Source organism: Pediculus humanus, genomic scaffold (assembly GCF_000006295.1).
Source record: "Pediculus humanus corporis 1103172108278 genomic scaffold, whole genome shotgun sequence".
In the NCBI taxonomy this organism is placed as follows: domain Eukaryota; kingdom Metazoa; phylum Arthropoda; class Insecta; order Psocodea; family Pediculidae; genus Pediculus; species Pediculus humanus.
This window is the reverse complement of record NW_002987847.1, coordinates 265,236-278,131: the sequence shown is the minus strand read 5'-3', so window position 1 is coordinate 278,131 and position 12,896 is coordinate 265,236. Positions and strand designations below refer to the sequence as shown.

General features: G+C 30.7%; 1 protein-coding gene across 1 annotated transcript in view; it reads right to left on the bottom strand.

Annotated features, from left to right (window-relative positions):
* Phum_PHUM506700 (uncharacterized protein) overlaps positions 1 to 8,206 on the bottom strand; it is a gene marked incomplete at both ends in the record, with an annotated part of 19,798 nt that extends 11,592 nt beyond the window's left edge. Inside the window, 4 exons of the mRNA XM_002430939.1 lie at positions 148 to 243; positions 6,174 to 6,365; positions 7,921 to 8,057; positions 8,173 to 8,206. Coding sequence (XP_002430984.1) covers positions 148 to 243; positions 6,174 to 6,365; positions 7,921 to 8,057; positions 8,173 to 8,206 — 459 coding nt within the window. The remainder of the gene's footprint in view (positions 1 to 147; positions 244 to 6,173; positions 6,366 to 7,920; positions 8,058 to 8,172) is intronic.
* Positions 8,207 to 12,896: the final 4,690 nt, after the last annotated feature.

The window sequence follows — 12,896 nt, the reverse complement described above, 5'->3', positions numbered from 1 at the left end:
TTTTTCTCTTTCGAAATCCTTCGATTGATTTAGTTTATACGTTTTGATAATTTTTTTTTTCTCCTTTCCTTTCTCCTCTCACTTTCTGCCACGTCAAAAATATTTTTTTTTTTTAATCTGCTGACACGATCAAATAAATTATCGTACCTGTAATAAAAGTGATATGGCTACTATTCCTTGAGCTCTGAAAAGTGCTTCGGAAAAATTTGAATACAATTGCGAATTGAATCCGAATATTTGTATCTGTAAATAAAAATAAAAATTATTATTATTATTATTATTATTATTAAATTTATTTAAAAACTTTTTCTTCTGCTGCTCTAAACAGGAAAAGGAGGGGAGAGGGAAAAGAGGGGGGGGAAAGTGAGAGAAAAAAAAGCCACCACACAGGAAAATTTTAATGTAGTTTTATTCGCGGGATTTTATTCAACAATGAAAAAATTGTATATTTTTTTTTTCCTTTCCTTTTCTTTTCTTTTCTTTTCTATTTTATTCCATTCTTTTCTTTTCTTTTCTTTTTTCTTTTTTTTTTTTTTATACAAAAAGGAAGATTTAAATTTTTTTTAAAACCGGAAATGCATCTGTTCAGATTACATTTTTTCTCATTCCAAAAAAAAAAAATCTTCAATTCTATAGTAGCAGTAGCATTATTATTATTATTATTATTATTATTATTATTATTATTAGTGAAGAATTTTACCTAGTACACAAAATTTAAAACAGCAAAAGAGAGAGAGAGAGAGTGAGGGGTTGAAAGAAAGAGAGAGAGAAAGAGGGAGAAAGGGTAAAAGAAAAATACAAAACAAAAATTCAATTATAAAAATGACGTTAACGGTTTAAATGTTACCGAAAAATTTATCCGACAAACAAACGCGATCCGACCTAAATCGTTCGATTAATTTTTTTACATATCGATTGATCGATTAATCGTATCGATATCTCATTTTAACAACGGAAAATTATCATATTTTCTACGGGGGGCGGAAACTATTATAATTATTATGATTAAAAGTTGTAAAGAAAATCTTCCAAAAAGTTCGAGGGGAGGTCACAGTCAGCCATTTTGTTTTACTAATCGTTAATTTCGATATAAAAATCGATCGATCGATCAATCGATTCATTTCAATCGATTGTAAATTATCGATTGATAAATTTTTAACGGTTACGTTTAATTTTAATTTTTTTCTTTTTTTTTCTTCTGCTTTTTATTATTCGATTTGTCTGTTTGTGTTGTTTCTCGTTTTTTTATTCCTGTTGTTGTTTGTTGTTCGTTTTGCTCATTTTTTTATTTAACCTTTCTCGTAAATTTAATAATAATAATAATAATAATAATAATAATAATTTTCCGCAATATTTTTTTTTTATATATACATTAAGTTAATTGTTTGTTTGCCGTTTTTAAATTAGTTTTACTAAAAAGTTTTTTTTTTTACACACGTCACGTTTTACAACTGTCAGGTTTCAAACGTCTGGAAAATATACATCATACATCTAATGTTACGATGATGATGATGATAATAATGATGATGATGATGATGATGATGATAATGATGATGAGAAAATTGAAAAATTTTTAAACTTTCTCATTGTGTTTCCTTTGTTTTTTTTTTTTTTTTTTTTTTTTTTAAATAAATAAAATCTCACAAAAACGCATAATGACAAATACGTATAAAAAAAAGAGAGAGAGGGAGAGAGAGAGAGAGGGAGAGAGATGGAAGATGAAGGAAGAGAGGAGAACAATAGACGAAAAAAAAAATAAAAGTGAGAATAAGAGAGAGAGAGAGAGAGCGTAAAAAAAAAAAAATGCAACGTTATTTTCTTTCTTTCTTTAATATCCCCCAAAGAATCATCCGGCCGGAAACATTTTCTTGAGGGACCACCACCCCCCCTCTCTCTCTCGCATCTTTTATATTTTTTCAAAAAAAAAATTCTTGCTTTTTTTTTTGTATTGTTGTGTGCCCGACCAAACTCGTTCGCATAAGTGTAAAAAAATGTTTTTGTTTGAAAGAATTTTTTTTTTTTTTTTTTTCAAACAAACAAACACCTTCCCGCCACTTTTTTTTTCACACTCTCCCCTTCCCCCTCTCCACCCCCTTTCTCCCTCCTTCTTCCTCCCAAAAAAAAAAAAAAATTGTTAAAAACGTGACAAAGGAAACTGAAAAAAAAATTTATATGACGTTAAAGGTCGAGACGATGGAAGAAGAGTTGAAAGAGTCCACGCTAAGCTAAAAAAAAAAAAAAAAATCGGAGAGACCAGAGTCGAAATTTCTTGCCAACTTTCATTTTTTTTTTTAAAAAAATGTTTTCCTTTTTCCTTTCCCCCCCCTCTCTCTCTCTCTCTTCCTCCTCATTCCTTTTATTCCTCCCTTTGTTCTCTCCCGTCCCCTCATCATCATCATCATCATCATCATCATCATCATCATCATCATCATCATCGTACTTCTTTATCCCTTTCCCATTTTTTTTCCCTCTCTCTCTCTCTCTCTATTCCTTTCTTCCCTTGATTCTATGAAACCGTAAACCCTTTCGCATAAAAAAAAAAAAAAAGAAAGAGAGAAGAGAAAAAAAAGAAGAAGAAAAAGAAGACTAAAAAATATATATATATATATATATATATATATATATATAAAATAATAATAATAATAAATATGAAAACGAATTTCGAGTTTTCTCTCTCTCTCTCGGATAGGAAATTGAACTTTGCCAGTTTCCGTACATTTTTTTTTTTTTTCAATTTTCTTACCGACGCACGCACACGCACACGCACACGGAAAAAAACCAGAAACAAGAAACGCATCATCATCGATAATTCCGGACCAGAAGGGAAAAAAAAGCGATTTATTACCGGTTGGTTATATCATTAATTAAATAAATACACCGATTTTACTCGAATGTACGAATTCAAAGAGAAAGTGGAGGAGAAGAATGATGATGATAATAAAGCAGAAGACAAATAATCAATGGAAAAAACTAAAAGGAAATAAGGAGAATGGATAAGGCGTTACGTAAAAAAAAAAAAAAAAAAAAAAAAAAAAAAGTGAAAAAGGAAAGAAAATTTAGTAATGTAATAAAATATTCAATTTTACAAAAAGAAAAAAAAAAAATCTGTCGGGAAGAGAGAGAGGCGGAGGGGACCACGGGGGAGTTTTAAGGGGAAGAGGGGAGGGGTAAGGGAAGGGGAAGAAGGGGGGAAGAAAGAAAGAAGTAGAAATTTATAAAAGTTATTTTCCAAAGTGGAATCTTGGAAAAAGTGAAATTTGATTTAGTTTTTTTTTTTTTAAACTCAAGTCTTTATATTCAAATATATTGAGCAATAAGTGAAAATGTCTCTCTCTCTCTCTCTCTTATATGTCATTTTCTATCCTTTTCTACCTTAGTTCTCTCGCACACGCACACGCACACGCACACACGTCGTCTCACATCCTACCCACGAACACGATTTCGTGGGAGGCCGCCGAAGGAGGAGGGGGAAGAGAGGGAGGGGAAGAATAAGTAAAGGGAGCAAAAAGAGTATAAGGGAAAAATAATTCGCTTTTCCTCCTCTCCTCTCCTCTCCTCCCCTCCTCTCCCCTTTATTTTTCCCTTTCCTTTCCTTTCCTTTTTATTTCAATCCGTCTTTGTTTTATTTTTTTTTCTTTCTTATTTTATTTTATTTTTTTTGACATTTTTCCGACGTCAAATCGACATTTTTCCCTTTTTTTTTCCTCTCAATTCCTTTAAAAAAAAAAAAAAAAAAAACTTTCCCTTTTTCCTTTTTTTTATATTCCAGACTAATAATGATTTAAAAAAAAAAAAACCGGTAAACATTATTATTATTATTTTTTAAAAAAAACCGGAAACGGAAATTTAACCAACGACTATCGAAATAAATTTTATTTAAAAAATCACACACAACTCAATCCATTGATTAACTTCTTTTGTGCGACAAAATTAAAAAAAAAAAAAAAATTATCTTTTTTTTTTTCTAATTCCACGAAAAAAAAATTGACTCCACGTTTTTAATTAAAACAAACAAACAAACAAACAAACAATTACGCGTCGATAAAAATTAATAATTTATTTATTTATTTTTTTCTAAATAAAAAAAAAAAAGGAAAATCATATCCTTAAATAAAAATAAACAGGAAATGGTTTTAAAAAGAAAAATGAATGAAAAGGAAGTGAAAGAGCGGTCGAGGAAGAAAAAAAAAAAAAAAAAAATTTTTCTTCCCACATTTTCCACCACGATTTCCTTTCCATCTTCTTTTAAGTGCGGACTAAATTAAAATTTTCCTTAAGGGGAGGAAGGGGGAGGATAAAAAAAAAATGAAAGCGAAAAGTGTGTATATATGTAAACTGGGAGGAGGGGGGGAAATACCGGAACCGGAAACGAACGCGGATGAAAATTACGTAATTACGTTTCATTGTAGGATTCGTTCGATCCTTCTTCCATATACCTGCCTACCCACCCACCCACGCTTCCTCTTCCCCTCCCACTCCCACTACCTCTTATACGTTTTCATTTTTTTTTTTTTCCACGCTAAGAAATCTGCCTGCGAGGTATTTGAAGGAAAAAAAAAAAAAAAAATTTTCCGGTGATGATGATGATGATGATGATGATGAAAAACTAACATCGTGAAAAAAGAAAATTTTTTTTTTTTTTTAGGGATAGCATTAATTAAAAAAAAAAAAAAAAAAACAGAACAGAATAGGGGAAGAGAGGGAGAGGAAGAGGAAGAGAGAGAAAGAGAGAGAGAGAGAGAGATGGGGGAAAAAAAAATTGAAAAATTACACCGACCGAGACTTTTCACTCCTTTTTTACGCAAATAAAAAAATAAACTTTTTTTTCCCTCTCTCTCTCTCTCTCTCTATGGAAAACCGGACAAATTTTTCCCAATGGAAAAATTTTCATTTTCCTTTGATATTTGAAAAAAAGGAAAAAAAAAGGCGCGACCGAAAGTTAACATAAAAATAAAATAAAATTCTTAAATATTTTTTTTTTTTTTTCCTTTGTTCGTTACCTTTTAAATTTTTTTTTTTTTTTTTCAACCGACGAAGCGATTTCTCCTCTTTCTCCTCCTCCTCTCCCTTCCTCTACTCCCATCCCCCCCTCGGGGTCACGTCGTTACATTTTCCATTACTTTTTACGTTTATTATATAAATAATTAAAAAAAAAAAAAAAAAAAAATTTTTTTTACGAGAAAAACAATTAAAAAAAAAAAACGAACGAATGAATGAATGAAATAAAAGTGAAAATTTAATTAATGGGTAACCGAGTTTTCCAGAATGATGATAATAATAATAATAATATCGTTTCGGTTTATTATCAACCTCGTCGTCGTCGTCATCATCATCATTATTATTATTATCATCGTCGTCGTAAAAAAAAAAATTAATTAATTAATTAATAAGATCCTTCTCGGATTTACTACCGTTGACAACAAACATTTCATTTTACAAAATCAAATCTAACGAAACGTTAAAAAAAAAAAAAAAAAAAAAAAAAGATTAAGAACTTTTCCTTTTTTGACTCGTTTTCCCTCTCCCCTCCCCTCCGCCCCCCTCTCTCTCTCTCTGTTTTTATCATTCTCATAATAAAGAATTATATAATCCATCCGAAACATAATCGCGATTAAAAACATTATTCGAACAATAAAATTGTTTGTCGGAGATAAAAAAAAAAAAAAGAAGAAGAGAAGATACGAAGAGAAAGAAGAGAAGATACGAAGAGGAAGAGGAGAAGGAGGAGGAGGAGGAGGAAGAAGAAGAAGAAAAAAGTAAAAAAGGGGAGAGAGAAAAAGAAAGAGAAAGAGAGGGAGTAAAAAAAAAACGCAAGAGGAGGTGATACCCTCAAAGCTTAAGGTGTGGTGGTGATGGTGGTAGCGGCGGCGGTGGTGGTGGTGGTGAGGGAGGGAGGGTTTGCGTGAGACCGACAACCAACATAATTTTTTTTTTTTTTTTTGTTCTTTTTGATATAGTGCTGTCGGTAAAATAAAATTAAAACCACTCGTTTTTCGAATCCGCCTTATCCCTTTCCAACCCCTTTGAAAAACTTTTTTTTCTTTTTTTTTTTCTCGTTCGCGGAAATTTTTTTTAATGTTAATGTGGGTAAACATGCAAAACCGTAGAGAGAGAGAGAGAGAAAGAGAGAGAGAGAGAGAGTTTATAACGAAGAAATTAATCTTTACGCTTACCTCGGCAGGAAATGCATAATCGTTAATAGAATGTTCGCTTCCGGAATCGTCGTGTAAACCGTAGTGCATGTGCATTTCGTGAAACTGATACCTGTACGACAAAGGTCCTCCCGTTACGTTTATGTGATTTCTCGTTGTGTTATCAACCGTGAATATAACGCTGTGACCCGTGTTTGCAATGAATCCGCTAATCTGGAAATTAAAAGTTAAAATCCAAGCTTAATTCGGTTCCAGTCGTAATCTTTGGAACATTCATTTCATTCTTAGAAAAAAAAAAATTCCTGGAAAGAAGAGAGACGAATCGACTGGAAATTTTCTTTTTCTTTTTTTTTTTCTTTTTCTCTCCATAATTACAATAATTCAGTTCGAAAAAAAAAAAAAAAACATTTTTTTATTCTTCTTTTTACTTCATCCTTATTATTATTATTATTATTATTATTTTCTAATGATTCCCGTCATGAATTTTCCGATAACTTATTATTATTATTATTAATTTTTTTCTTTTCTTTTTATTTTTAAACACCTGCGCGACGTTACAAGAAAATAATAATAATAATAAAAGAATCCTTTTTAATTTCTTTTCATTTTTTTATTTTAAAACAATCAAATTTATAAGTTCGACCAAAAAAAAAAAGTAACGAAATTGAATGAAAAAAAAAGAAAGAGAAAGAAAGAGAAAGAGAAAGAAAAAGAAAACTTTTGTTAAGAAACATTTAGCCTGGTAAAACTTTACACGATCGGGAGGGGGAAGGGGGGAAACGTTAAAAAAAAAAAAGAACAAAGTTTTTCCAGTTTTTTTTTTTTTTTTTTTTGGAAACTTTTTCTCTTCTTCTTCTTCCCCTTTCCCTCTCCCCCTTTTTTTATGAGAAACCAAAGGTATGGAAAATCTAAAATATTGGAAAAAAAAAGTTAGGGGGTAAGAAGAAAGGGGAAGGAAGGGAATGAGGGAGTAAGAGAGGGAAAAAAACCAGATGAGCTTTCTCTCTCTCTCTCTCTCTCTCTTGCATGCACGTAAAAGTATTATCGGGAAAAGTTTTACCCATTTTCCAAGCGTCTTACTCGAATGATTTTCATAATTTTATTCCGTTACTTTTTTTTTTTTTTATATTCATTTTCTTTTGGTTTTTATTATGATCATCATTATTATCATTATCATCATCATCATCACGAGATCCGAACAAAAAATAAATAAATAAATACAAGAGAAAAGATAATAAAAAAAAAAATTAAAGCATTTTTTTTTTTTTTGGAAAAGCGAAAGGGAAGAAGAAGAAGAAGAAGAAGAAAAAAAGAAAGATGGCGAACGTAGTAGCGAATGAAAAATAAGATGGAAAAAAAATAAATAAATAAAAACCTCACATAAGGAATCTATTAAAAAAAAAAAAAAATTACTTTGAATTTGTTTTCAATTTTCCAAGAATAACAGAAAAGAAAAGAAAACAAAAACAAAAACAAAAAACAAAACAAAAAAAGAAAAACTAAAACGATTTTTATATTTATAGAATTTTTTTTTTTTTTTTTAAATTAAATAAATAAATAAAAAATTTCGTGGAAAAAAAAGTACTACCCGTTACTCGTTTTCCCTCGAAAAGAAAGTAAAAGGGGGAGGGGTTTGTGAGGGGGTAACGTCATAACATTCGACGACCAATAGAAAGAAAGCATTTCAAAATAAATTTTTCTCATTGGTTCCCGGGATCGACCATTGGGAAAAAAACAATTTTCTGATTGGTTGAATGTAAAAACTCACCCTATGTTTGTCGATATGTAAAGATCTCAAATTAGGATCGAACAATAGTTTATCGGGTTCTAAGTTGACCGGTGACTGTCGTCTCCCTCTGTTGCAAAGAGACCATTCGGGATTTATCAATCCCCAAAATGCCGGACCTTGAAAATAAAAATAGAAACAAAATAAATAAATAAATAAATAGGAAATGAAAAAAAAGTCGTTTCCGGTAAATTTTCCGTGTTAAAACGCTTTAAGGTACGAACGCGTACGCACGTGTTGTTACCGTTTCCCGTTTGCAAAAAATCATCAAATTAAATTTTATAATAATAATAATATTAATTGATTTTCCATTTTAAATAAAATTTAATTTATATTAATAATAATAATAATACTTATTATTATCATCATCATCATAACCGTCGTCGTCGTCGTTATTACGTAATTAAATAATTTTTTTTTTTTTTTAATATTTTTAAATAATAAAACTGGGGGGAAGAAGGGTGAAGGAAGAGAGAAGGAAATTGGAGGAAGGAAGGAAAATGGGAAGGGGTAAAGAAAATTGTGAGAACAAATCTCATTAATAAAAAACAAAGTTTTTATTTAAAAATTTTTGGCGCGAAATCTCATTAATAAGATTATTGAGAGAGTGAAAGAGACAGCGAGAGAGTGAGAAAGCGAGTTAGAAAGAGAGAGAGAGAGAGAGAGTGAGAGAAATGGGGGGGGACAAAAATTAAATTTAAAATTTAATATTATTATTTTTCATCGAGTTAAAAAATAAAAAAGGGGGGGAGGAAAAAGTAGTTTCGAGTTTTTTTTTGGGGGGGGGTTGGGGAAAATTTTTGTTCTTTATTTTATTTATTTATTTTTTTTTCGGGATAAATCTTTCGAAGAGGGGGGAGGGGGTGTGTGTTACGCCGCAATTTCACGGGGGAATAATTTTGTTGTTGTTGTTTTTGTTTTGTCCTCACTTTTTACTCGCACGCACGTACGCACGCACTCACGCACTCGCACGTTCCACGTCCTTTCGGATTTATATTATTATTATCATTATTATTATTATTTCCTTTGTCAGAATTTTTTTTTTTTTTTTTTTTCACGATACACGTTCGTGGTGGCTCACAATTTTCAACGTGAAAAACTTTTTATTTTCTTTTTTTTTTTGATAATCAGAAAACTTTTTTTCGAATCGGTAACTTTTACTAAAATAAAACGATGAGAAGTTTTCTTTTTTTTTTTATTCTTCTTCTTCCCTTTTTCTTCCTTTTTTCTCTCCTGTTTTTGTTTTAGGACTTTTTCATTTTATTTATTAATTCTAACATCATATATAAAAACCGATTGAAATTTTACTCACACGAAAAAATAAGATAAGAAAAAAAAGAAGAAAAAAAAATCAGAATTTCAATAAGATTTGTTTTCTTTTTTCTTATTTTCTTTTCGTCGTCGGTTTAAAAAAAAAAAAATGGCGGGAAAAATCGAAAATTTAAAAATCGTTAAAATTAATATCGGATTATAAAGACTCAATGAATCAAAAACACATCAACAAAAAAATGCTAGAAAAAAAGAAAGGAAGGGAAAAAAGGTAGGAAAATGAGAAGGAAGAGGATGTGGAGGGATAAGAAGAAGAAAAAGGTTTGACAAGAGAGAAAAAAAAAAAAAAAAACAAATGAATACATAAGAACATGATGGAAAAGAAAGACAGAATAAACGCCAAAAACAAAAACAAAACCCCTTTTTCACATTTTCTAGTTTTTAAAACAAAAATTTTTTTTGAATACTCGTTTAAACAAACCCTTTTGATTTTGCCCCTCACTCCCCTCCCCTCCTCTCTGCGATCATTCACAAACTTTCAAAAATTTTAAATTTAGGCTCGTTTTTGTAACTTTTTCCTTTTTCTTTTTCAATAGCAAAACAATTTCCCTCCCCTTCCACCCCCCAGAAAAAAAAAAAAAACTTTCGTTTAACTGACAAACGCCAACGGAAAATTTTAATAATGATAATGAATGACGGGAATGATGATTTCACACACGTTCCTTCATCGAATCCCTCCCCCTTCTTCCCGTTTATCCCTCTCCTCTCTTCCCCACGTTTCTTCTTCTTTATCACTCTTTTCTCTTTCCCACGTTTTTTCTTCTTTATCCCTCTCCTCTCTCCCCGTTTCTTCCTTTATCACTCTCCCCTCTTTCCGTTTCTCCTTCTTTATCCCTCTTCTCTCTTCCCCACGTTTCTTCTTCTTTATCCCTCTCCTCTCTTTCCGTTTCTCCTTCTTTATCCCTCTCCTCTCTTTCCGTTTCTCCTTCTTTATCACTCTCCTCTCCTCCCGTTTCTTCTTCCTTATCATTCTCCTCTCTTTCCGTTTCTTCTTCTTTATCGCTTTCCTCTCTTCCCGTTTCTTCTTCTTTATCACTCTCTATCTCTCTTCCCGTTTCTTTTTTGTCCAGAATTTTATTTCACACGGAAAATTTCAAATTTATATTTATATATACATAAAATTTTCTTTTTCATTTCCCTGAGACTAGAAACGTGGTCAGACTGATTCACAAGTTAATAAATAAAAAATTTATCAGGTTGTTTTTCCCCCCCAACCTACCCCCCATCTCTCCTTTTCCCCCTTTTCCCCTCTTTCTCCTCCCCTTTATCCCTACGATCCGGAACAAAGAAAAAGGAAAATTTTCTTTTTTTTTTTTTTTTTTATTTTCTCATCATCTCAAACGGATCAAAATAATGATGATGATCACGACAAAGATGGTAACTTTGATGATGATGATGATGATGATAATAATAATAATAACAACATGTACGTATATATACGTCTATAATAAAAGTAGTTATATCGAAATGGTTTTACCGATAATATCGGAAAAAAAAAAAAAAAAAAATTTAAATATAAAAATGCTTTCGGGTAAATTTATATTATTATTATTATTATTTTTTTAATCCGAAAAAGTTTTTCCTTTTTTTTTTAAAGAGAGAGAGAGAGGTTGGGGTGGGGGGGATAGAGAAGAAAAAAAATATGCAAACATCGTAAGTGAATATCAATATCAGTTTTCTCCATGTTCAACATTTTTTTTTTTTTTTTATATTCAATGTAACTAATGCCTTATTCAATACTTTTCCAGTTTGCGTTTGTTTGTTTGTTTTACGTAATAATTTTATTTATTTTATTTATTTTCCAAAGTCGCGGGTAAAAACATTCCAACAACAACCAACAAATCGAACAAAATCCAAACAAATTTTAAAAAACAAACAATTACGTCACAAAAAAAATATTAATAATGATTTATAAAATAATTGTAACGTTTTTTTTTTTTTTTTTTTTTACAATAAACGGGGATCACACCACGAAATGGGGAGGAAGGGAGCGGGAAGGGGGTGGGAGAGGGAGGTGGAGAAGGGGGGAGGGGAAACGAAGAAAAAAAATAGAAAAAAGCAAAAAAAAAAAAAAAACCCAATAAAGCAAAAATAAAAAAAATAAATTGGGCCAATGTTTGGGTGGAGTTTTTATTGACGAATCGTTCTTTTTTTTTTTTTCTTATAAAAAAAAAAAAAAAAAGGGAATAAAGGTTTGAATTTTAAAAATGGCGTCCGTCAGGGGTACCAAAATGTAAAAAAAAAATTTAGAAGGGAGAGAGAAATAGAGAGAGAAAGAGAAAGAGAGAGTTAATGAGAAACAAGGGGGGAAAAAATTTCAAATTAAAAAAGTTTAAACAAAAAAAAAAAATAATAATTTTTGAAAAAGACAAAAGAGAGAAAGAAAAAGAGGAAGAGGAAGAGAGAGATAGAGTGAGAGAAAGATAGATAGACAGAGAGAGAGAGGAAACGATTCCGATTAAAAATATATTCAAGTGAGATTTTAACGTCCATTCATTCAGCTCGTCTTGACTTATTTTTTCTGGAAAAAAAAGGAGCACAAACGAATTTTCCGCAAAATAATAATAATATTAGTTTTTCTTTTTATGGTTCTTTTTCTTTTTCTTCAAAAAAAAAAATTCCGATTATTTTCCAGTAAAAAAAAAAAAAACTTTTCCAGATTTTACTATACGAAATAATAAAAAAAATTAAAATAACCACCAAATTCACATGAAAGCTTTTATTTTCTTTTTTAAAAAAAAAAAAAAAACTTCTTCAGAGAAAGAAGAAGCAAAAAAAAAAAAAAAATTTTTTTTCGTTTAACCTTTTTTAACTTGAGGAGTAGAAGGAGAAGGAGAAGGAGATGAAGAAAGAGGAGGAGGGAGGAGGGAGAGGATGATTTTTTTTCCCGTCGTCGTCAACCGACTTAAAAACCTTAAAAAATGACAAATAAATTGAATTTGAACTTGACAAAAACTTTCAGAGACTTGAAAAATAATAATAATAATAATAAAAGCTTTAAACGTTGTTTACATACATGAAAGTTTTTTTTTTTTTTTTTTTTTTTGGAGGGTTTTATAAAAACGGAAAAACCGGAAACCGTCGTGGTAAACACATAAAAACGTATAAATGGATACGTCGTCGTACGTTAGGATAAAGTCGTCACATAAAAATAACGAAAACCTTAATCGATTCCGAGACTAATGCCTACCTACCCCCTAGTCTAGGTTTTATGACTCGTCCTACACTTTTACAAATAAACAAAAAAAAAAAATGTCGTCTGAATCCTTTCTCGATTGGAAACCATCGACGAAAACTCATTTGATAGGTACCACCAATACAAACACCCCCCCCAACAACACGAACGCTATCGCCAACATTAGTAAAGCTAAATCAAACTACCAAAAAAAAAAAAAAAAAAAAAAAGATGGCGGCGAGGAGGTGAGGGAAGTAAGGAAAAGCGTGACGCGATGACACAAAAATTCATCACGTGGTGGTAAGGGAAATTTTATATATATATATATACACCGATATTAAATTAAATCCGTGAGAAGCATCAAAAGGTTTGGTTGGCCCCTCAAAAAAGAAAAACTTTTCCCTATATTTCCCTCGAGCCTTTTTTGACTTTACTACTACATTCTTCCAATCTT